General features: G+C 50.6%; 1 protein-coding gene across 1 annotated transcript in view; it reads right to left on the bottom strand.

Annotated features, from left to right (window-relative positions):
- Window positions 1-24,574, bottom strand: part of LOC135814476 (laminin-like protein epi-1) — a 54,373-nt gene that overhangs the window by 17,079 nt on the left and 12,720 nt on the right. The window contains exons 14-36 of the mRNA XM_065327600.1: window positions 24,383-24,432; window positions 23,676-23,781; window positions 23,191-23,297; window positions 17,960-18,043; window positions 17,403-17,535; window positions 14,362-14,414; window positions 13,715-13,820; window positions 12,915-13,021; window positions 12,194-12,374; window positions 11,541-11,690; window positions 7,817-7,878; window positions 6,770-6,872; window positions 6,082-6,131; window positions 5,838-5,949; window positions 5,418-5,524; window positions 4,167-4,362; window positions 3,640-3,810; window positions 3,043-3,200; window positions 2,189-2,299; window positions 1,590-1,701; window positions 1,240-1,407; window positions 359-534; window positions 37-156 (exon numbers count right to left, since the gene is read on the bottom strand). Of these exons, the coding sequence (XP_065183672.1) occupies window positions 37-156; window positions 359-534; window positions 1,240-1,407; window positions 1,590-1,701; window positions 2,189-2,299; window positions 3,043-3,200; window positions 3,640-3,810; window positions 4,167-4,362; window positions 5,418-5,524; window positions 5,838-5,949; window positions 6,082-6,131; window positions 6,770-6,872; window positions 7,817-7,878; window positions 11,541-11,690; window positions 12,194-12,374; window positions 12,915-13,021; window positions 13,715-13,820; window positions 14,362-14,414; window positions 17,403-17,535; window positions 17,960-18,043; window positions 23,191-23,297; window positions 23,676-23,781; window positions 24,383-24,432 (2,723 nt within the window). The remainder of the gene's footprint in view (window positions 1-36; window positions 157-358; window positions 535-1,239; window positions 1,408-1,589; window positions 1,702-2,188; window positions 2,300-3,042; window positions 3,201-3,639; window positions 3,811-4,166; window positions 4,363-5,417; window positions 5,525-5,837; window positions 5,950-6,081; window positions 6,132-6,769; window positions 6,873-7,816; window positions 7,879-11,540; window positions 11,691-12,193; window positions 12,375-12,914; window positions 13,022-13,714; window positions 13,821-14,361; window positions 14,415-17,402; window positions 17,536-17,959; window positions 18,044-23,190; window positions 23,298-23,675; window positions 23,782-24,382; window positions 24,433-24,574) is intronic.

The following is a 24,574-nucleotide window of genomic DNA, read 5'->3' as shown; positions in this document are numbered from 1 at the left end:
TGGTACCCTGGGCTGCGTTCAGCATGGCACACGTACCATATCAAGGCTAGCTTGAGCAGCATCCAGGGAGTTGTAGGCTGCAGTGTTAGCACCACTGGTCAGGGCAATAGATCCCATGTAGCGACTGCGACCTAGAACTGCTTCCTGTGACAGTCTCTGTTCGGTGTAAGAGAAAAGACAACAGCACAGAAAACATCAGATGACTCCAAAAAATGTTGTTAGAGGTTTTGGTAAACTTTACTCCAATGTGAACTTTCAGTCTGATACACGTTGCTGATGCGATTTTTGGTATGTATTAAATTCTGTGCTAAATTCCGAGTCTAGTCGAACTGCTGCAACCATGTGCTATGTAGCCTACCTCGATTTCAAGGATATACTCCTCGGTGGCATTATCCGGTGGAATGTTGTCGGCAAGGTCGATGATCATTCGTGCCCGTATGACATCAGCACGAATAGTAGCCAGGGCGGTGTTCAGGCGATTGATCAGATCCCGTGTCTCATTGTAATTGCCCTGTGCACGAGTAAGCTGAGTGGCTGCATGCACACACACACGCACGCACGCACGCACGCACACAAACACACACACATACACACACACACGCGCGCGCATTCAAACACACACGCGCGCATTCAAACACACACGCACACCCATACACAAACACGCACACACGCACGCACACACACACACACACACACACACACACACACACACACACACACATTTACACACACACACACACGGAGTATTAACCAATTGCCAGTCCGACACCAAAAGCTAACACTGGGTCACTGGGGAGAAGATAAATTGACAAAGGAGAGTTATTGCGATGCAGTTGCAGGGTTCTAGCCAAAGGAGGGTAGGAGGTGCAATGCCCTCATACTTTGATTGAGCCCCTGTGAAAAACTGGCACCCCTACTCTTTTGTCGATTTTTGTGTCTTTTTCAAGCCATTCAACGAAAATGCAGTCAGTAGTCCCTACTAGAAGGTTCATAAAGGCACATTTGTTTGGGGTGAAGTCGGGGGTTCGCCCGGGTTCGCCCCGTACGTTGCATTTCGCATGGCAAGAAAATTTTGAAAAGTAGAAAATGGGTTACAGAGTAACTTTTTCCCATGCCCCCCCCCCCCCCTCCTACTATTTTGACCTGGCTAGAACCCCGAATTGTTGAAAGCGAACCAACAGCAGGTCAGAATGGACTTCTACAACATAATTACAAATATGGGGAAGCTAAAGGTTTTACCTGAAATGGCGGCAACTCTGGTGGCATTGTCATAAGCGTAGGTGACCATCCTCATTTCCGCGGCAAATGAGATGGCCAAGACAGACTCTGCCGATGCCACTGTTTCCTGTGATGAATTCCTTGTCTGGCGCAGACTGTTCAACTCATTGATCAGCAGAAAGGAAAGATCTGTATACCATGATTCATACAGAAGAGGAACAGACAGCAGATGTTTTGACATCAGCAATGGAATATAATGATTATTGTGCCATTGCAAAGACGCAATCGAGTGGAAACGTACAAAAAAAACAGGCAAACACATACATTCATGAAGAAGAAGGAAGAAAGACACGGGCTATATTGATACTCACCGTTGATGTTCTGTGAGAGGATCTCGATGTTCTGGGCAATGGCATTGATACGATCACGTTGGACTACAGCTCTGCCACTCACTGACTGTGCCAGGACTGACAAGTCACTAAGCTGCATGGGAACAACAGTACAGGGTACAGGAACACAAGCATGGTCACAACAAGGACAACCAAATAACCTTCGTTGGATTGCATTGTGATAGCCAAGCACTGTGGTTTGCATGGTGTATAGCACATTACAACCAAAAAGACAAAGATAAGAATAGCTGATAGCCTGCTGCCAGCTCACCCGTCATCTGCCACAATAGCCTGCAGCACATGAACAGTACTGTCTGATGCCGGAGAACAGGGAGGGGGTTGTCAGAATTGCAGCCTATGCCTTTCTTGTTTTTCATGTAGAGCTGTCTGCATAGCTGAGCCACAATATACATACGGGCATCCCGTACCAGGATGAACTCTAGCATGTTTGCTCTTCAGTCCCCGACAGTACTGGTGCTACATGTGCAATAGAACTGTGCATATGTATGCGCCAGTACAAATCCCTGCACACAAAGTCCTGGAGGTAGCTTCTACTCCCGGTGTGCAGCTGGCAAACTTACCGTGGCAACACGAGTGCTGATGTTGGTGAGAATGAACAGTTCGATGTTGCGAAGGATCTGAAGACGCTGCAGTTGGTCGATCTGGGCACCTCGCCAAGTGTTAGTCTGACCCTGTGTGCAATAAAGAAGTCATGTATGCAAAGCATTGATAAAGCACACAGATTGCACGAGCTGGGACGCCATCAAATGCTACCAGTCTGAGTGCCCACACTCTGAATTTCTACATGGCTATTACAGTCAGACCTCGTTTATCCGGTCCTCGTTTATCCGGATCCCCCACCATCCGGAAGAAAATCGCTGGTTACCGATGTGCAGCATATGTTATGCATACAACATAACCGGACCTCGCAATCCGCATACCGGTGCATGATTTTGTGTACAAACTGGTTAAAATGTGTACAAAATGCTTCGTCGTATCCGGTTGCATGTGGCTGGCTAGCGCTTGCAGAAGCTAGTATCAATGAGTTGTACAAGCAAATGAGGTCCTTGACCTGCTGGGTGTGTGCGGACAGCACTCAGTTGCATGCACTTGTCATTTTTCTCGCTTGTTTTACATACTGGGCACGCTAGTTGTACTGCATAGGACCTGTCTACATGTATGTATGATGTCACTGCTTTTGACATGCCACATGCATGTACAGTATGTGTGTTCAGTTATCCGGTTACCTCGCCTATCCGGATGTTTTTGTGGAAAACAGATGTGTGCGGTTAAGCGAGGTCTGACTGTATCATGTTATCCTGTCCAATCGACTGATGGCATGGTCGAACCACGGAAAAAGCTTAGAGACAGCCATGGTTTACATTAGCTTCATGACCAAGATACGTACGAGTACTGATATTGACATGCAACTCACTCTCAGTATTCGATAGCGATCCTCCAGGCCAGGCAAAGCATTGGCGGACTCAATGAGACCAACGACCTCAGTGGAATTGATACGGGCAGTGGCATTTATCACCACACTCTCCTGGATGCAAACCCTGTCCAGCAGATCGTCCACACACTGATCACAACCTGGAGGACGGTGAAAATATCATTCCCAACACGATCATGCAATATTAGTACAGAAAGACACTTTTTTTAAACAATGCTATTACCTGTATTTCTCTACCAATTGCTTCTTCCTCCATACCCTTGTCAGGTTCTACTCTATACCCTACTTCAGTACTTCCTCTGATAGTATACCCTGCTTCAGAGCTTGAAACAGAAAGTAATGATTATTGTATTGATTCATAAGGCAACACGTGTACATGGCATTGTACATATTTCAAAGTATATGTATCAGGTACAACCAACAGGTAGACTATGTTGGCATATCACACTCTACAGCACATGTACTATATATTGGGGTACATTGACTATGAGTTGGCATAGCAGACTGCACTGCGCACTGGGATAAGTTGGCATAGAATACTCTACTACACACTGGAATGAGTTCACTACTACTACTCACGCAGGCAGCCGCCACCAAAGGTGTCAGAGCCGTCGTCGGAGAAGGTGATGTTGAAGTGGCGGGGCTGGCACATGTCGCACGTCACACCGCGAGTAGTTGCCACACACACACACTGTCCAGTGAGGGTATCGCATGTAGCGTTGATCGATCCAAACTGATTGCATTCACACGCTGCCGGACACAACGCACACAATGAACCATACAAACGCATGGCAGTAAAAAGCAGAGCTGTGAGCACGCACGCTTGTGTGTGTGTGGGGGGGGGGGGGGGCAAAGCACATTGTGGCTTTGCACCAAGAGCATGCCTACCAGGAAACATCCTTCAAACAAACAGGATACGTTCCTCTGCACAACAGGTTCCACAGGTTCTACATTCACAATCATATGCAGACATGTAGTGCTAGTGGACATAGCCGGAATCGTGTATTGTCCAGATTCATGCAAGGCACAGCCAACTCAGTGCATCACGAAGATACCGTGACACAAGAGCAAACAATACGTGGATAGACGTCATGTTCAGTACGTACGTCGGCAGGAGGTAGCTAGGTTGAAACTGTCCGGCACTCCAAAGTGATTGGCGGCACAGCTGTCGCATCGCCTGTCTGCGTGTGTGGAGAGGCAGTCGCATTGTCCAGACACCGGCTCACACGTGGTGTTACGGTTGACCGTACCGGGCAAGGAGCAGTCGCATGCTTCGCAATTGGGAAAGTTGAAGAAACCAGGCTAGAAAATACACACACACACACACACAGCACAACGCATGCATAAGAGCTAGTCAAACTAGAAGGCAGCAGATAGGAGAAAAGCAGAGTTGGACAACAGGATAAGATTGGAGGGGAGAGAGAGCGGGGAGGGGGGGGGGGGGGGTTGTAGTTTCTCTTTTCCCTCCTGAAGTACTATGTATGGAGTGTAACTCACCCAGTACATACTCTGATAAGACGTATACCTGCTTAGTATGAACATGGTCCGGGGGTTAAGCCTTTCAGTGCCAAGGGGGTCAGAAAAATTCAAATTTTTCCGAGTTGAGCTGAACACAAATTTTTCATAGCTCAGCTGTATATCCACGGATCTTTACAAACGATGGCTCTCTGGAAAGATATCATGGCCAGGCAGACAGCTGTGAAGAGAATATGCAGCGAAAATAGTCTTCCTCGCGAGGGCGCCTGAGCGAAGTCCGTTTTCTGCATTTTCGTAGCATCTGCACTTTCTCACGCGCGCGACCGATCGCAGTGCAGTCAAATTTCAACGCACGAAATTCGGACAAAGTTGGCCTGAAAGCCACTGCAAACCTCGATGTTTTGATACCCAATACGCATGGGTTGCCGCGAAAGAAATAGAGAAACCCGCGATGCGCATACGTCATGTTTTCTACACGCGACAATTGTTTGTCTGAGCGCGCGCGCTTCAGGCTTCGCCCTGGCGATATCTATCCTCACGGACACAAAACGTTGTGATGAGTCGATAGCCAAGGTCTTCCTGAAGACGTAGAGTGGTCGTTTGTAACTCTCCTGTGTGTAGAAGTGGAGATACAAATTTATTTGTACTCACATACTCAGTCTGGGCGACTAAAGTCGCCCGTGGCACTGAGAGGGTTATGGGTGCATTGCTCAAAAAATGAAGTGTGTTCGCCTGTTCAGATAAGAAGTACCTTGGATAGCAAGCATTCTTTCATGTTCCCCGCTTGCGGGTACGTATTATCACAGTTCCACTCTGATGCAGAACAGTGCCAGTGAGGGATGGTCTGGGGATTTCTCCCTAGGATTCACTGTTCAACTTACAGCACACTGGCTGCATGTGGCACCAGCAAAGCGAGGCAAACACGAGCACACGCCGGTCTCGTTGTTACAGGCGTTGTCCTCAGAGCCCGGCAAGAAGCAGCTACAGTCTGTGCAGAACGGTGGTAACAGTGCAAGAGGAAATACAACCGTATCCACATGGCCAAGACTGAAAAAAATACTGCGTAACTTGTGTGTTATATGCACAGTTCTTGTCCATGCTCTCAGAAATTGTTTCAAACATTTTCCCTCTCTGTATACTCCGTCTTGCCATGGTTGGCTCTCACTCTTCATTTCAACTGACTAGTTGGCCATCTATTGACATGCCAGGAGGTGTTGTCTGAGCAATAATCAAAATACAAGACAACCATTTTACCAGAAGGGGCAAGAGGACACAAATGAAAGCAGTGAAGGTTTGCTTACTTTGACATCCGCCGGGATCACCTGATTGGATGTTGAAGAATCCAGATCGGCAAGTGTCGCACTTAACACCGATCACATTTGCCAAGCATGTACATTCACCAAGTGTGGTTGTCTGCAGGAAGATGATAAGATACAAGCAGAGAAGTTGCAATGGGCAACTGCTGCAAAACCATCACCCTGTGGAAGATGCTTGCTTGCCACATCACAGCACGATAAATCCAGCCGTTTGACTGTTTCAACATACCTTGTTGCAAACGTTGTTTCCACCCGTACCAAATGCGTTGCACTCACAGGCTGCAGAAAACCAGACAAAAGAGACTCATTTTAGCACCTACTTCGTGATCACAGAACCAACGCATGTGCTAAGCCCTTAATTAACTGTTCCAAATCAATTGAGTGTGAGCTGCGGTATAATTACATAACACATCCTTCATTGGGTAGGTCGGACTCAAGCAATTAAATCTGAGGTGACATAAGCATTCGGAAATCTAGTGAGCAGAGGAGAGGAAGAAAAATAACCGTCTTTACACAAAATCACATAAGCGATCTTGAAATGGGTACAGTCAACCATGCAAATAACGACCATCACTCACGCATTAGAAAAGTGCCGTTATTCAAGAATCATGGTAAAAAAAAGGAGAAGGACCAAATGTTACGAGTTATGACTAACTGTCCACCAACGTAACCAGAGATCATATACAGTCAGTGAGTGCGACAAATATGGCACAAAACTGACAAGGAGTACTGAGACATTCAGCGACCTGACACCGTCCTTCTCCTTGTTTTACCATAATTAAATTGGCTCACCATCCGAGTTCAACTATTCAAGAATTGTCGTTATTTGTGAGGTTCAAAGTACGCAGTTAAATGGTCACTGGGTCCGAAGTTGTGTCGTTATTCATGAGTTGGCGGTACATGCATGGAGGCCTTACGTGAACATCCCACATCGTTGCTGTCTTGAATGTTGAAGAACTCATCCATGCATTCCTCACAACGATCGCCCTGCACGTTGTCCTTGCACATCAAGCACACTCCCTGCCATTGTCAGGTGGAATGAAGAAGGTGCGAATAAGTACAACGCAATGGATTAGCTGACACACGGCAGAGATTCGTAATAATGTTACAGGAGCAAATGCAAATTGCTATGTCAAATGATTACAAACAGTGTCACCAAGAAAGTCATCGCCAGGGCTTGAAAGGAACAGCTGATGAAGGCACGGACCAGCAGTACATGTGTTTGATCAATCTGCTATATTTTTCATTCTGTCTGTCCACATCCTGTCTGTCCACATTCGGTCTGTCCACATTCTGTCTGTTCACATTCTGTCTGTTCACATTCTGTCTGTCCACATTCTGTCTGTTCACATTCTGTCTGTTCACATTCTGTCTGTCCACATTCTGTCTGTTCACATTCTGTCTATCCACATTCTGTCTGTCCACATTCTGTCTGTTCACATTCTGTCTGTTCACATTCTGTCTGTCCACATTCTGTCTGTCCACATTCTGTCTGTTCACATTCTGTCTGTCCACATTCTGTCTGTTCACATTCTGTCTATCCACATTCTGTCTATCCACATTCTGTCTGTCCACATTCTGTCTGTTCACATTCTGTCTGTTCACATTCTGTCTGTTCACATTCTGTCTGTCCACATTCTGTCTGTTCACATTCTGTCTGTTCACATTCTGTCTGTCCACATTCTGTCTGTTCACATTCTGTCTATCCACATTCTGTCTGTCCACATTCTGTCTGTTCACATTCTGTCTGTTCACATTCTGTCTGTCCACATTCTGTCTGTCCACATTCTGTCTGTTCACATTCTGTCTGTCCACATTCTGTCTGTTCACATTCTGTCTATCCACATTCTGTCTATCCACATTCTGTCTGTCCACATTCTGTCTGTTCACATTCTGTCTGTTCACATTCTGTCTGTTCACATTCTGTCTGTCCACATTCTGTCTGTTCACATTCTGTGACTCACCGACGCTGGATTACACTGGCCATTGAAAGGGTTTTGCTGACCCGGCTGAAAGCAGTTACATGCTGCAAAGAAACCGTGCGTCACACACACACACACACACACACACACACACACACACACACACACACACACACACACACACGCACGCACGCACACGCACACGCACACGCACACGCACACACACACACACACACACACACACACGTGTGCGCATGCACGCACGCACACACGCACACACACGCACGCACATACGCACGCACATATGCACGCACGCACGCAACACACACACAAGCAAACACAATCATATACCATCACATACCGATGCCGTGAGCCTGTATAGATACAGTCGTCCCTCTCTAATCCGGCACTTTATAATCCAGCACCCTCGATAAACCAGCACAATTTTCAGTAGCCAAAATGTCCTCTTCATGCACATTGCAGCAGTAAATCAGATTTGTTAATCCAGCACCCTCCCTAATCCAGCAGATTTTCGTGGCACAAATGGTGCCGGATTATAGAGGGACCACTGTAGTACCAAGAGTACATGAAACCCAGAGTGTGCCGCTCTGATGGGCTGCTGTCACAGCAAAGTTCCGTGATCACATCATTTTAGTGATGTAATGCGTACAAGCAGGATTCAAGCAGGTCTCTTCCTGCCCAACTGCAGCTCAGTTGTATGCACTACGCCACTTCCCGCCTCAGATCTGCACCAAATATGATGTAATCACGGAATCCTGCCGTGACACGACACCCATACTCTGGCCATAGTAGAATAATCCCCAAGCTGCTGCATGCTCTTTTTTTTCCAAAAGAGATTAAAGCCTCTTTCACGGGCGAACAAAACACAATTTGCCATGCGGCGGCGGCGGCGCCGGCGGAGGATTGAGAGCTGCATACTCTGGGTTTCATGTACTCTTGATACTACTACTCACTGCTACTATAGTGCATTGTAGTGCATACGTACTAGACGCTGTACACATTCTCTATCACATACAGTGCTATCAGCCTGTCACGTCTGTGCCTCTACCACACTTTCTAATCCGTGTTCGTTAGTGCATAACTATTATGCTGTTCTTTCCCTTCCATTTGATTACAATATAAGCCAACCTCTTTCTGTCGCCCCTCAATGTAAGGCCCAGACTCTAGCCATTGCCACAGAGCTCTCATCTCTTGTCTCTATAAGTATTACTAGGCCACTGCTCCGCCGTTCCACTTTGCTGCTCCCATTTACCCTGGGCGTTAGTTTACTTTAATACTTTGATACTTTACTCTTTAGCACACCTCACTGCTCGCTCCCTGCCGCTGCTGTCCTAGCTCCTAGCTCCCGGCCTCTACTCTTTCCCTTACTCGTTTCCCTCACTCGTTTCCCTTACTCGTGTCCCTCACTCGTTTCCCTCACTCGTTTCGCTACTATATTGGAGCTTGCTTCCCTTTTGACTTTTCAGAGAGAGTCTGACTAGAGATGAGTGAGTGTTACATCATTCCTAACTGTTGTTACCATCTTCATTGGGCCTGAAGGTTCCCGTAACTGACTTTCTTAGTACTCTGTGTTGGCTGTTACGCTAGGGTTTCTGAGAATAATGCGAGCAAATACACTTTTTGCAAACAAGCTTTGGGTCCCTATACGTGTACATAGGTCGGTCAGCCGAACACGACACTCGGTGCTGTGACCAGGATTCTTCTTGGTCTCGGATTTCGGAAGTCAGTAGTTATGCATTATTTACTCCCTCTCCCTGCTTCGCTCTATGCAGGTACGCCAGGCCTTGGACGATGAGGCCAATGCCCTGCAGGCCATGCGCCGCACTGGGTCAATCAGCGCGCTCCGTCGCCTCCGGGATGACCTCTCGTTCCTATCGGTACCGATCTTGAGGAAGAACGTTGACGAGGAGCTGCAAGTGGCCGCAGTCGTGGAGGATGAAATCCGTGGCCACACTCGACCGCTGTCCGGTGCGACAACCGACCGCTCCTCAGCGTCCTCGCCTAGGCGAGCAGATTCAGTAGATGCATCAACCTCCAGCGCATCAAGATAAGGCGGTTCTAAAGGTTGCAAGCCTCAGTTCCGTGCTGACCAACTAGAAAGGCAGTTTGAGATTACACCGCTAGTGTTTCCTGTCTGCAATAGCTTGTCGTTTGACTTTTCCGTTTTGCTGGAGTTATCCAGTAGATATGTCTCTCAGCAAGACTGATCATAAATCAGATATCATCTCTGTGTATTTCAACACGACAGGGGCTCTCGCAGATATTACAGGGGTACAACCGTACTTTGGATCAACATTGGCGCTAACATGTTTGCGGGGCGTGCTTTGTCGCCCAACACTAAGACCAGTATTGCCTCTCACATTTCTGCGTGATCATACATGGCATGTGTTTATGCAGATTGTGGAATATGTCGGCGTAGCCGGGTTGGTTGCATTAGCCCAGACGGATAGTGCAACATACAAGTGTATTCTATCGATCCTTAAGCGAGAGTAGGAACGTCCAGAGCCGGTGGACAACGCCGAAGACAAAGGCACAACTGCTACGGCGAATGAAAGGTCGGCCGATGGCCTGCTCGCCCTTCAAGACGCTGAAATGCCCAAAGGATAGATCTCTGTCTCACACTTTGGGCTGACACTGGCACCTAATCTTTACATCTGGAATAGCTGCAAACTAACTACTTTGCTGTGATATACCGTATTTTTCCGATTGTAAGTCGACCTCTTCCAACTAAAAATAGAAGGAGAAAGGGTGGGGGTCGACTTACAACCGGGATTCGACTTATAACCGGGAACTATCAGTATCTTACAAAAAATGACCTGCACTGCATACACGAGTGCACCATGTGCACACATTTTTGCCAGTTTATTGGCCTTTTTCAAGGACTGGGACGTTATACCCTCCAAAAAGGAATGTTTATATAATGATTTGTTGATGTGTTAGTAGCAGGGAGTGGTTAGTAGTGCTTCGTTGGGTGAAAACTTTAAAACGCAGAATTGAGACCTCCGGATACGGGGGTCGACCTATAACCGGGCTCGACTTACAACCGGTAAAATACGGTAACTAACTTTACGCCACTGCATTTTGCCATGCTACTCATGAACTAGTATACAGCAGAGCATTAGGCCTGGAATTATACATGAAACCACAGTCACAATAATCACTATACCTTCGCAGGTGACACGTTAGTGTCTGACATAACAATTGCTCAGAGCAAAGAAATCAGCTTGCATAGATCCTTACTGCGAGGAGGGTGTTTTTGAAGCTCACTCCGAGAAAGTCTCTCCAGTGCATGTTCCCATAAGTGTTCTAGGAACATTTCTAAAAAAAGTCATCATATTTACTACCAGCGCCACCCTTGAGCATGTTGCAATGATGGCGAGTTGATGGTGGTGTCTGGATAACCTCCCAAGATGATTTCCATCGCAGAGCCATGGTTCAGCCTCGTCTTAGGGATCAAATTCTACGAGGTGAGTTTGAATTCTACGAGGTGAGTTTGTGGAAATGAATGAGCTATTGCCTGAATGTATTAAACCATTTTGGTTGCAACGTTGGCAATTATCTGCCACCCCCCCCCCCCCTCCCCTTCCCCACCCCCCCCCCCCCTTCCCCTCCCCCCCCCCCCCCGCCTCCATGCCTTGAACCATCCAGGCCACGCAATAGAACTAGAAGTATGTCTGTTTAACAGCACTCCATGGTCTGCTTAGCCATACACATTGCCATGTACATTGGCTGAAATGCAACTCACGTGTGCATCCCATGTTGCTCTGGAAGTTGAAGTGCGTCGGCTGGCACATTCCACACTTTGGCTCGGCAACTCCGGGCAGACAGACGCAGGTGCCTTGCATGTCACAGCTCACATTCCGGCTCACAGTGCCGTCCAGTACACAGTTACATGCTGCAGCAAGCCGCGGACAGGGGTGAGAGAACAAACACCAGTGTCACTCCAGTTCTACATACAGCCGGTTAGTAGTTCAGTTACAGTTTTCTGGACAGGTGTGCCCAGCCAGGCCTTGTTGCATGTGGACAGGTGTGCCCAGCCAGGCCTTGTTGCATGTTGACAGGTGTGCCCAGCCAGGCCTTGTTGCACGTTGGCTCAAAAACAACACTAGCAACAGGTTTGACTTTCCTTTTTTTTTTTTTAGATAAATTGATCCGTCCACAAATGATGAAAACAGTTGTGTCCATCTGGCTGAACTATTGCTCCTTCACAATTGTCATTTCATAGCAACAACTGGGCAATCTGGCACCGGTTTGAGCTCTTCCGCACCCCCCCCCCCCCCCCCCCCAAAGTCACGGTTCGCAACCCAAACGAGAACACATGGACTGCAAAATACTTGCCACATGGCAGCTGCCTTTACAGGTTTTAACACACAACCGTCTAAGGCAGAGAGCACTCACGCTGACATCCGGCGCCAACACCGACTTGTCCGAACTGGTCCATAGCGCACTGATCACACTTCAGACCGGTCGTTGTTGTGTTGCACATGCACTGACCGTCCGGGTCTGTGCAGCTGACATCCAGACGTCCAAACTCATTGCAGTTACACAGCTCGCACGTCGGGAAGTTGAAACGCTCCACCTGGACAAACAGCAGTGTATCGGGACAACACGGCTTCAACTAACAGCAGCATGGCTGTAAGAGTTCCCTCGTCACTCGAATGGGTGATTCGTTTTCAGCAGCATTTTTATCCAGTACATGCACTCACAACATGAAAGGCATGTCAAACTGCTCGCATTGCTAACGCACAGTTACCTATACAAGGTGGACACGGATCTTGAGCACTCTGAACTGGCCAGTGCAGCTTGTCATCATGCAAACTGAACTGGACAGTACACTTCGAATCGCATCCGATTGCAAACTTCAAATTTTGAGCAAGAAACACACGCATTCCCTGTGGAGTTACGAAGGTCAGACACAAGACAAGCACCAGTGCAAAATGCTAGTGCGAGATACGAGTGTGAGATACGAGTGTCAGATACGAGTGTCCGATACGAGTGTCCGATACGAGTGTCAGATACGAGTGACTGGTAAGGTTTAAATGTCCAGTGATAGCAGTGATTACAGAGAGCTGTCGTTGCATACAGAGCACATGGAAAGCCTGCTAAGTGGCAAACTCACCGTGCACTGGTCACACTGTCTCCCTGTGCGTCCTTCGAGACACGGACACTGGCCATTCGTCTTGTTGCACACCAGGCTAGTGCTGCCATCTGGGTTGCAGGCACATGCTATATAGCAATCATTGACAAACACCCGCGACATCAATCAATAGTCAGCACATCAGTAGCTTGATACCACACTGACCACCGTGCCACACATTCACCCCAGATCCCTCGCATCCCTCAATTGTGTTCGCTGACTACTTGGGGGTTTTGTAGGTTGATTTCAAATACCCTCAGAAATATAACTTTTAATTTGTTATTCCTCAACATAAGTGATTGTAAATCTCTTTGCCGATTCGCTAACTTTTCCGAAGGTCTCACATTACCCCTCACATTACCCCTCACATTACCCCTCACATTACCCCTCACACTGCAGGGTATCATCACATGGTGACTGCCAGAGACCCTACCTCGAGGGTGCTGAAAGTTTACTTTCTACTTTATCCTACTCAGGGGCGTCACACACGGCCATGATGACCAATACGACCATGGTCATACCACGTTTCGTCCAGGATGGTCCGCCCAGAGTGCATGTAGAGCCCTTAAACGTGCTCTGTTGGCTGAAAAAGCCATTTTTCCTGGGGGACAACCCGGACCCCCAGTCGCACCACTGCACAACGCCCTGTGACGCCCTGCTACTCCACTGGCACCACTAGAAGGCTACGTAGAGCACACGGACGCACGCACGCACGCACACACACACGCACGCACACACACACACACACACACACACACACACACAGAGTGGCTAAGACTCACGTTCACATCCATCCGTATTGCTATCCTGAAGGTTGAAGAAGAGATCAGCACACTGACTGCACTGTTGGTTGATCACGTTGGGCTTGCAGTTACACTGTCCACTCATCTGCAAACACAGATTGAACAGCAACAGGCAACAGTAAGACTATCGCTAGCACAATGTGGCACGGACAGCATTGAATCCTCCTTGTGTATTCATGGTTTGTGCATGTGCATGTGCGGGTGCGTATGTGCATGTGCGGGTGCGTATGTGCATGTGCGGGTGCGTATGTGTTGTGTGGTAGCGGTGGTGGTGGCGGTGGTGGCGGCGGCGGCGGCGGCGGCGGCGGCGGTAGTGGTGGTGGTGAGGGCTGGTGCTGGATGTTTTTTTATTAGCAATACTTCAAATTTCCACTCCCAGTGAACACTCTCCTAGTGACTGGTCATGAGGAGCTGGTAGCAGGGTTTCGTGTGTGTGTGTATGTATGTATGTATGTATGTATGTATGTATGTATGTATGTATGTGTGTGTGTGTATGTGTGTGTGTGTGTGTGTGTGTGTGTGTGTGTGTGTGTGTGTGTGTGTGTGTGTATGTTGTTGCATTCATTCATTATACAGGGCATAAGCAGGTTGCACAAGCAGCCGCCATCTGAAGATGCTATTCTCACCTGGGCACATGATGCATTCCGTTCGACTGTGCCGGCCAGAAAGCAATTGCACACTAGAGAGAGGAATGGGAAGTAACAAAGACAAGTCAGAAAATCTTCTCCAGTAGTATCAGGCTATTGCAGACCAAGCAACAGTATCTTTGAGAGTAAATATCTCACAAGAAAGACACCACCCAGATTAAATTAATCCACACACGACAAACACAGTATACATGAGTGTGTCATGGCCCTGAGATAGTACGACCCACCAATACAACTGTATAGTAGTGCTGCACACATTCACTATCAGCCTGTCACCTACCTCTACCGTAGCCCCTCATCAATGTTCCCTTCCTTTTGATTACGATAAGCTAACCTCTGCTGTCGCCGGACCTAGACTATTCATTACCACAGAGCGGTCAGCTATTGTCTCTGTTGCCGGTCTGCTGGTCTGATGTTCCGCTTTTTTACTCCGATTCATCATAAGCAATAGCTAGTTTAGCATAGCTCACAGCTCGTTCGCTGCTATCACTACCCTACCTCCCAACCCCCGATCTCTACCCTTTCCTTTACTCTCTTTTACTATATTAGAGCTTGTTTTCCCTTTTAGTCCTTTAGAGAGAGTTTGATCCAACTGAGTGAGCGCAACATCCTTCCTCACTATTGAACCTGAACTGAATCCACAACTAGCTGCTTGTGCTTTGTGTTGTTCGTTACGCTTAGGTTTGGGGCTAAGAAGTGCACATATATATTGTGCCAACGGATTTCGGGTTATGTAGTTATGTAAAGACAACACTCAGCCTTAGGCCACGACACTTGGTGCTGTGACCGGGATTCTTCCGGGTCCCCGTCCGAAGCCAGTTCAGCTCTCCTCTCTCTCTCTCTCTCTCTCTCTCTCTCTCTCTCTCTCTCTCTCTCTCTCTCACTCTCAACGACCATGAGTGAGGTACGCCAAGCGTTGGAGGATGGGGCCAACGCCCTGCAGGCCATGTGCCACACTAGCTCTGCCAGAGCTTTACGCCGTCTCCAGGACGACCTGTCGTTCCTGGAGCGCATTTTGGTACGGTTCCTGCGGAAAACGTTGACGAGGAGCTGCGGGCGGCAGCCATCGTTTAAGACAAGATGCGGTGGCCACACTCGGCCACCGCATCTGGCGCATGCTGCACAACCTGGTCGCCCTCATCGTCTGCACCCTGGTCAGCCAAACAACTCCAGAGCTGAGTCGAGGAACCGCTCTAGGAGTAGGAGCCCGCTGGCACGGCGCGGGAATGACAATGCTGACGCCCGTCCAGCCCCAACAGAGGCCGAGCCAAAGGACACGGGCACGACGGACCTCGCCGACAGGTCAGCCAGTGACCCACTTGCGCTGGAGGAATCCGAAATGCCCGCAGAACTTGTGTAACTCACGTTTTGCCCACTGCGCTGGCCACTACTCTATATGCCTGCTAGGTGTTGTGTTATTCCGCTTGTAGTTCCATTGTGTATTGTTTTCAGCTGCACGAACGTGCACTCCTGTGGGCCCTCCTCTGAGCTTGTCGTTCATTTCCGTCGAGTCGTAGACTCCTGCATTCACCGTGGGTTGTCCCACGCTCCGTTGTTTGTCTGTCAGATATCGGTGCACGACCGCATTGGTAGACCATTGACATACGCTGTAGATCGTTGTCAGTGAACGACCTTGAGATGGCTCAACCTGTCCAAGCCGCAGCCGCTGCTGGTGCCCCAGCGCCGGCTGCTGCTGCTGTCGCAGCCCCTGCTGCCGCTGCCAATCCACTGATTGCACGTCCTGCTGTTATGCCTGAGGCATATGACGGTAGTGCTGACTGGGTAGAGTACCACCAGTATTAACAAACACTGTGCTCTCGTCAATGGGTGGGCAGATGCCCAGAAGGCCCAGTTCTTGGGAGTACGGCTATGTGGCGCTGCACAGCGCTTCTATGTTACTGTGCCCGCTGCTCGCCGTGCCAACTGGCAGCATATCTGTGCCGATCTGACACAGCTTTTCTCACCCGCCGCCAATGTGCGATTGTGCAAGGCCCAGTTCAAGGCCCGCAGATGCCAGCCTGGTGAAGACCTGGCCCGCATTGCCGATGATCTTCGTCACATGGTTGTCCGTGCGTACCCGCATATGGCTGATAATGACAGGGAAGAATTAGTCAGGGACCAATTCATAGTGCCTCACGCCGCTCGCGCTCCGCCTCTGCCTGCAGGAGAATCTGCCTGCTACAGTACAGCCTGTCGTGGAAACGGCTTTGCACCTAGAACGTATGGGACAATGAGCCATCCAGAGGTGACCTCTCTCGTACCATTGGTCAACCCGATCTTGCTCAGCCGTCCTTGCTTGTGGCTGCGACAGGTGCCCCTGTTGCCGCTCCTGGCTCACTTCATGCTGCGCAGCCTGCAGCCAATCCCGTCCGCACTAGCCGCTGCAATTGGGTCGCTGAATAGCAAAATTGACCGCCTTGCCATGCCCTCCGCAGGCCCTCGACCTCCACGGGACAGCCGTCCCCACTCCCAGTCTTCCACCCGCGCGCCGAGTGGGTGCTGGAGCTGTGGCCGCCCCGGTCACCGCAGGGCTGATTGACATCCGCCACCTGTCCCGGAATACCCGCGTGAGAATGCTTGGAATCCACCTAAGTCTGCTCCTCGCTATCCCTCGGGAAACGGTCACTGACCGGAGCGACGATCCACGCCTCCGGTCCACCACGTGATGGTCCCTCCCTCATGACGCACGCTTCGCCAGGTCTCACTCCGCCGTCCCCGGACATGATGATCCTGGGTACTCTCAATGGTCGTACTGTTAAGTTTCTTGTTGACACTGGCGCAGCTGTGAGCCTCCTCTTCTTGCCACTTGCCGCGGAGCTAGGACTTCGTGAGGAATGTCTATTGCCACCGCTGCCCCTCCGCCTCTGCGGCGCTGATGGTTCGGACCTCACTATCTGCAGGACATCAGTTGTCCGCATCGCTGTAGGTGCTAGTACCTGCCTCCATGACAATTGTACATGTATGTGCCCCCCCCCCCCCCTCCCATGCCAATCACCATCACACCGAATACAGATACTTACATTCACAACCGTCTTGATTGGCTGCCTGTAGGTTGAAGCTGACGTCGTTGCAGCGCTCACAGCGCAGTGCATCCAGCGCAATGTTTGTCTTGCACGGCGCACAGTCTCCAGCTTGAGACATGCCAACAGTTTCCTGCGGACGCACATACAGCCAGTGGCACAATGGATACAGCCAGTGGCACAATGGATACAGCCAGTGGCACAATGGATACAAACAGTGGCATGACAATGCAGTCGCACAACAGTAGCAAAGGCAAATTATTCGGCTAAGTGACAAATAAGCCAGCGTATATCCAAAGCAACCTGAGTGGACACATTCAAAGAGCTACAGCACAGTACAGCATGCACAGCACAAGTCAGGTCTACCTACAGTAGGTAGACCTGAATAATACACATGCAATGCCAAGAGCCCCTCTCCCCCAGAATCTCACAGAATCTGCACCGGACAATATCGTACTGACATGGTTGCTCCCATGACCTACTATGGTAAGTGACAAACGTTACCACGTGTATGCACCCAGCGATGCAGGCATGACACAATGCAGCACTGAACTCACCTGAACACAGACACCAAGTGGGCCTGACTGACCAGCCGTCACACAGTCACAGGGTGTGCATGTTGGGAAAGAATGGAACATTGGCTAGGGAGAAACACAGCACAAACCATATATAGGGACAACTATTACCTACGCAATTTGGAAAATTGAGCAATAGAAGTAGGGATACTGCAAGTTTTGCGTAGCTAAAGTATGTTAACGCGGTGACGTAATGTTTTCACTGTATGCTGATGTCTATCACGCGCGGGTTCGCGCCAGCTCACGGATGCGCCGTTGTGCGCATGCGCAAACTCTCCCAGCAGCTCGCTTTGCATACGTACACCCTTCAGCAGCCTTCGTGCCTGGCTCTCTTTGTTAGTTGCATTGGCTCGCATGACTCTTGCTCCGTGTTTTCAAACTCCGGAGTTCTTCAGTTCTGTTCAGACTTCCTTGTACAAGGTGACATCGTCGTTTCGGTCTCTTGTTGCCTAGTTGTGGTGTCCAGTCCCTGGGCGGGCTGGAATTCTGAGTGCTGTATCCGCGGAGTGGTTTACTCAAATTTTCTCAAATTTTCCCACGCTGAGGCAAGAGATGTCGCGCAGGTCCGCCAGGTCATCTTCTAGCCCCTACGCTAGAGCAACATCCTCCCCTGCTCCTGGAACCACCCAGGCCAGAGCCCCGGCCCAGAACCTCGCGCCGCCTCGTGCTCCTCGTGCTTCGGCTCTACCTGGCCAAGTGCCTCCGTCTCAGTCAATGCCGGCCGGCCACCCACCCCAGCCCACGCTGGCGAGCCAGATCTCCGCCGCCGTGGCTGTTGCTATTCAGCCTCTGGCCGACAAGGTTACCCTGCTGGAGCAGGCTGGCGCAGCCCAACTCGCCGGCCCAGGAACTGGCGTAAACTCGGGACTCGCTCATGTTCCGACGTTCAGCGGGGCCTCGCTTTGTGCTGCCGGATCAATCGCCACTGCAGCGCCGGTTTTACCAGTATCAGTACCGGCTGTCAGCCACCCGACACAACAGTGGCCGTCATCTGGAGACCTCCCCGTGGTGCCGCCTCGCCTTCGAGACCGGATTGTGCGAGGTGAGTTCACAGAATTAAGCGATTTGCTGCCTGAATCCCTGGGCTTCGAGGGGGATCATGATGTGATGCAACTCGACGTGGGCGCGGGCCGATCTGTGCAGCTCGTCCCCAAATCTTCCCACCGGCAACCCGCCAAACGACACATCTATGATCTTGCCACATGGGTGGAAGCGTTCACCACATACTCGAGGGTGCTGGCCGACGCCTCACCACAGCTGGCAGGTGATCTCTGGGCGTATCAGGCCATCATTGTCGATGCCAACGTCCGGTTCCACAATGATGCCTGGCTGTCCTACGACCGCAAATTCCGTATGGCCACGGCGTCCCTCCCTCACCGCTATTCCTGGTCCGTCATTGACCCAAACCTGTGGCAGTCTTGTCTCACGGGCCGTGGGCGGCCTCCGTGCCAGCGTTGCTCCATGGTCCATCCAAGTCAGCCCAGCAGCTGCCCCTTTCGTGGGGGGCTCCCAGCCCCAACAGCGCCTACGGGGAGCCAGTTCTCGCACCAGCCTGGCTTTGACGGCAAAGCCATCTGTCGTAATTTCAACTTCGGCAGCTGCTTGCTCTCCCCCTGCTCCAGAGCACACGTCTGCATCCAGTGCCGCGGCCGTCACCCCGCACGCCAATGCTCCAAGTCTGGTGACTCGACCAAGAAGTAACTCTCACCCCAGTGGTGACGCTGCTTTACAGGTGCCCACTAGCACGCCTGTTCATGTTCAGCGCTTTATCAATCTTCCCTCTCCTCATCCAAATGCAGTATTTCGCTCTTATGGTTCACAAGGCATGCAGTATGGCTTTCGTATTGGCAGCTTTCGCCCCATTGCATCTTCTGTTATGTCTCCTAATCACTCTTCGGCTTGTGCTTGCCCTGCTGAGGTTACTACTCATCTGCTTAACTGTTGTGACCGCGGAGAAACTGCGGGCCCATTTGCATCTCCGCCATTCCCTCACATGCATATTTCTGGTTTGGGTGCTATCCCGAAGTCTGATGGCAAACTGCGTATCATCCACGACCTCTCGCCCCCTGCCGGCTCGAGTGTGAATGACGGTATATCTCGGGATGAATTCAGCCTGCAGTACGAAACTGTCGATACAGCTATCTCTCTGATCATGCAGGCAGGGTGTGTCGCTCTTTTGACGAAGGTCGACAGGAATGCATTCCGTCTCTGTCCTGTTGCTCCCTGTGACTGGCCTTTTCTGGGCATCTTCTGGCAGGGACAATTCTATCATGACGAAGTGCTACCATTTGGATTGCGTTCTGCACCATACATATTCGATAAATTCGCCACAGCCGTCCAGTTTATTCTCGAGGATGCATGCCACCTAAGCCAATTACTCCCCTACCTGGACGACTTTCTGAACGTTAGTCCGCCCCACCTGCCCGTTGCGGAACATCATCGCTCACATATCTTAGACATGCTCCGCTATTTGCAGATACCGGTGGCCTCTGAGAAAGTCGAAGGCCCATCCACATGTCTCACCTTCCTCGGCCTGGAGCTGGATTCGCTGACGTTTGAGATCCGGCTACCGTCCGCCAAACATGGGGCGTATCTCGGCAAAGTCAACGGCCTCCTTCAATCAGGCATGGCGTCCCGGCGCGAACTCGCCTCCGTGTTGGGCAATCTCTCGTTCGCGGCCCGGGCTATTCCTGTCGGTCGTACCTTCCTGAGGCGCCTGTACGACCTTGACCGTGCAACAAGCAACCTTCCAAAGCACAAGGTTCTCTCTGGCAATAGCACCGTCATCCAGGAGGACATACTCAGCTTCAGAGCGGCGGTACCTGGATTTCTGTCAGCAGCATGGCGTTGTGGCCCTGCCTGGAAGCGACGTTCCACTGTGCTACTACGCAGCCCTCCTCATGCGCACACTGCGGCCGGCCTCGGTTCGCACATATATGTCAGCCATCTGGAACTTACACGTCGAAATGGGCCTCGAGTACCCGAATCAGCCGACGTCCCTGCTGTCACGAGTGTTAAGAGGCATAGCCCGTTCGTCGGGATCTGGCCGCCCTCGTTTGCCTATCACAACGCCCATCCTCCGGCAACTCTGCCAACGCCTCCAAGTTTCCTCCATGCGGCACGCAGTTGACCAGGCAATGCTGCAGTGTGCCTTCACCCTGGCCTTTTATGGCTTCCTGCGCTGTGGTGTGAGCTCACCTCGTTGACGTTCGGCAACGTGGCCCTGGACCAACAATCATTTCGTATCACCATCACGCTGCTGCAATCAAACACGGACCCGGACGGTAGGGGCACGGTAGTCCACGTGGGCGGCTGTACCGATGTCATCAGCTGCCCTGTTACGGCGATGGTGCGGTACCTGACGGCAGTGTCGGCAGAGTCCCAATCTCCTAGAGATCAGCTGCTCGTCTACCACAATGGCCAGCCTCTGACACGAGCGGACGTCACGAGGGAGGTGCGGACCCTCCTACCGCTTTGTGGGATTACAGATCCGTCCAGCTATGCCAGCCACTCATTCCGGATCGGAGCAGCCACGTCTGCAGCTATCGCAGGCGTACCAGAGCACGTGATCCGCCATATGGGGCGATGGCGCAGCGACGCCGTGCTGCGCTATATCCGTGTTGAGCCATCCGAGGTGCGGCTAGTATCAGAGAAGCTAGCCACAGTGAGTGACTGACCAGTAGCGCTGCACCTTGACGAATGTCTCCTCCGGTATACATACCAACTCTCAGTACCGCTATCGGTACCTAGATTTCTTGACTGCTAGCAGCTCCTGCTATACTCCTCGTTCAATGCTCGCGTTATTTCTGAGCACTGACTTATTTGGTTGGCCCACCAGGGTAACTAGCTTGGGCACTGAACTCTCAGTAGCTGGCAGCATTCTCTCTACTCTCCCGAATCACTCTATTCGGTTACTGCCCTTGGCAGGTCAGCCGCCATTTCGGTCTCACTCCGAATCACTCTATTCGGTTACTGCCCTTGGCAGGTCAGCCGCCATTTCGGTCTCACTCTCGGTCCCCGCCTCTGTCGGGTCGGCCGCCTCCATGGTTACACACTGCCAGCTCCTTCGCCCAGTTACCCTGTGGTGCCAACCAACTACTGCTGTGTCTGTGTGTGGGTCGTGTATGCCTCCGCGTACGGAGCATGCGTTAATGCAAGTTTTGCGTAGCTAAAGTATGTTAACGCGGTGACGTAATGTTTTCACTGTATGCTGATGTCTATCACGCGCGGGTTCGCGCCAGCTCACGGATGCGCCGTTGTGCGCATGCGCAAACTCTCCCAGCAGCTCGCTTTGCATACGTACACCCTTCAGCAGCCTTCGTGCCTGGCTCTCTTTGTTAGTTGCATTGGCTCGCATGACTCTTGCTCCGTGTTTTCACCCACCCACCCACACCGACTTCATTGTGTTACAATTCTCATTCTGTAGCACCCCGCTTATACTACTAACCTCATTCGTCTTCCAAACTCACTCTTCTAAACAAAAACAAGCAGGGATTGGGCACTGAACTCTCAGTAGCTGGCAGCATTCTCTCTACTCTCCCGAATCACTCTATTCGGTTACTGCCCTTGGCAGGTCAGCCGCCATTTCGGTCTCACTCCGAATCACTCTATTCGGTTACTGCCCTTGGCAGGTCAGCCGCCATTTCGGTCTCACTCTCGGTCCCCGCCTCTGTCGGGTCGGCCGCCTCCATGGTTACACACTGCCAGCTCCTTCGCCCAGTTACCCTGTGGTGCCAACCAACTACTGCTGTGTCTGTGTGTGGGTCGTGTATGCCTCCGCGTACGGAGCATGCGTTAAGGCAAAATTACCCTGTGAATCCACAACAAACAGCACATCCATATTGAGCTCTGTGCCAGAACTTTGCAGCCTCGAGAGCGTGTGTGAGCAGGCGTGTATTCACGGCTATATTGCCAGGTGTGTCTTTACCACCATATTAATCAACCTGGGCTATAAGACCACCATTCTTCAGCATAAAATGTTTGGAATATGCAAAGGTCAACCTGGTTTCAGAGGTCACCTGCGTTCCAAGACCGCAATAAGCTGGTCCCATGGCTGGTTGATGAAGCCAGGTTTAACCTGCACATCTGTTGCCTTTACGAGCATACGTACCAGGATCTCAATACGCAATACCAACAGTCAGTTGGGCATTCCTACGGAATGTTTATGATCAATTCACTGTAGACTAGGCGGCAAGACTTAGTACAAGACTTACCACACAAGCGGTGCACTTGTCGTTGAATATATTCGGAAAACAGCTGCAGATACCATTGTTCTTGTTGCACACTGGTGAAACACTGCCCTGGGGATCACAGTTACATGCTGTGCGGCGAAACAGAAAACAGAAAAGACACAAGCACCAAGGCAAGCGCCTCTCAGTAGACGGATTGTAGCCAGGTTCGCAGGACTGTAGCCAGGTTTGCCGGATTAAGGCCAGGTTTGCCGGACTCGTGCGGGGGACTTGGTAAGTGGCAGCAGAATCATGCGTGCGTGAAGGCAATTTGACTTACGCCATAAGTATTTCAGATTCGTCAATGATGGGGTTGGCAGAATGGAATGGTGAACCGGGCATGGGCATGAGCCGCATAGAAGGGTGGCAACAGTGTGTGAGTTACATGATTGGTAAGTGTGCACTCGGTATGTTTGTAACAAACTGTTAGCGGCTGCCCAGAGAGCTGGCAGTTTTAAAATCCGACTTACGACTGCATCCGGTGATGGGATCACTGTCGAACATGGTGAAGTTATCAGCGCACATGTCACACTGACGGCCGATGACGTTTGCTTTGCACACACACTGACCACTGATCTGGTAACAAGCACAACAGTGATACAATGAACACAGGAAGCAGGGCATGTTGAAAAAACCCAAAAAACAACAGCAAAACACTCTCTTTCCACCATGGACAGTGATGATAAAAAGTAAATTATCGTGTCCGCTCCCGAACACACCCGGTAAACCCTAGCGGCAGATGAAGCGCCTAACGGTGGGGGTGAGTGGATAAGTCTCACAACCACTGGCACAAGTGCCGAGAAACCCAATTAGCCGCACCCATGTACCCCTTGTGCCGGGCCACAAGTTCTCAGTTGACTGTGGGTAGCAGCACGGCTGGAAAACCGCTCCCAGGCAGGGCTTGAACCAGGTACCTCTCGTGTCTCAATCATGGACTCTTTGACCAACCCACTGTGTCTGCTTGGTCAGTGATGACAAGGTATGCAGAATTACCTGCTTCACCAGTATAGTGAAGGCAAGGAATGAAATGAAGTGACCATGTCAGAGTTACGAGGACATAGTTACAGACTACCCTATAATATGCATCCTGTGAGGACCAACAGACAAAATCAACTAATGGATGGCTTATTTTTAGGCAGAAGAGTGTTGAAGGCCAGGGCGGGGGAGGGGCACATACCTTGTCGCAGACAGTGCCCGATGTGGTGCCTTGAGGATTACAGTCACAAGCTGGACCAAACAAAGTGAAAACAACGAACACACCCATACGCACACGCACACCCATACACATCCAAACACACACATGTCCAGTACAAGCTCTGGTAAACAGCCATTGCTATAACAGACCAACCGTATTTATGAGACCGGGTAT

The sequence above is a fragment of the Sycon ciliatum genome, chromosome 4, assembly GCF_964019385.1.
Source record: "Sycon ciliatum chromosome 4, ocSycCili1.1, whole genome shotgun sequence".
Classification (NCBI taxonomy): Eukaryota; Metazoa; Porifera; class Calcarea; order Leucosolenida; family Sycettidae; genus Sycon; species Sycon ciliatum.
The sequence above is the reverse complement of the archived record's forward strand: the minus strand, read 5'-3'. Positions and strand labels throughout refer to the sequence as shown.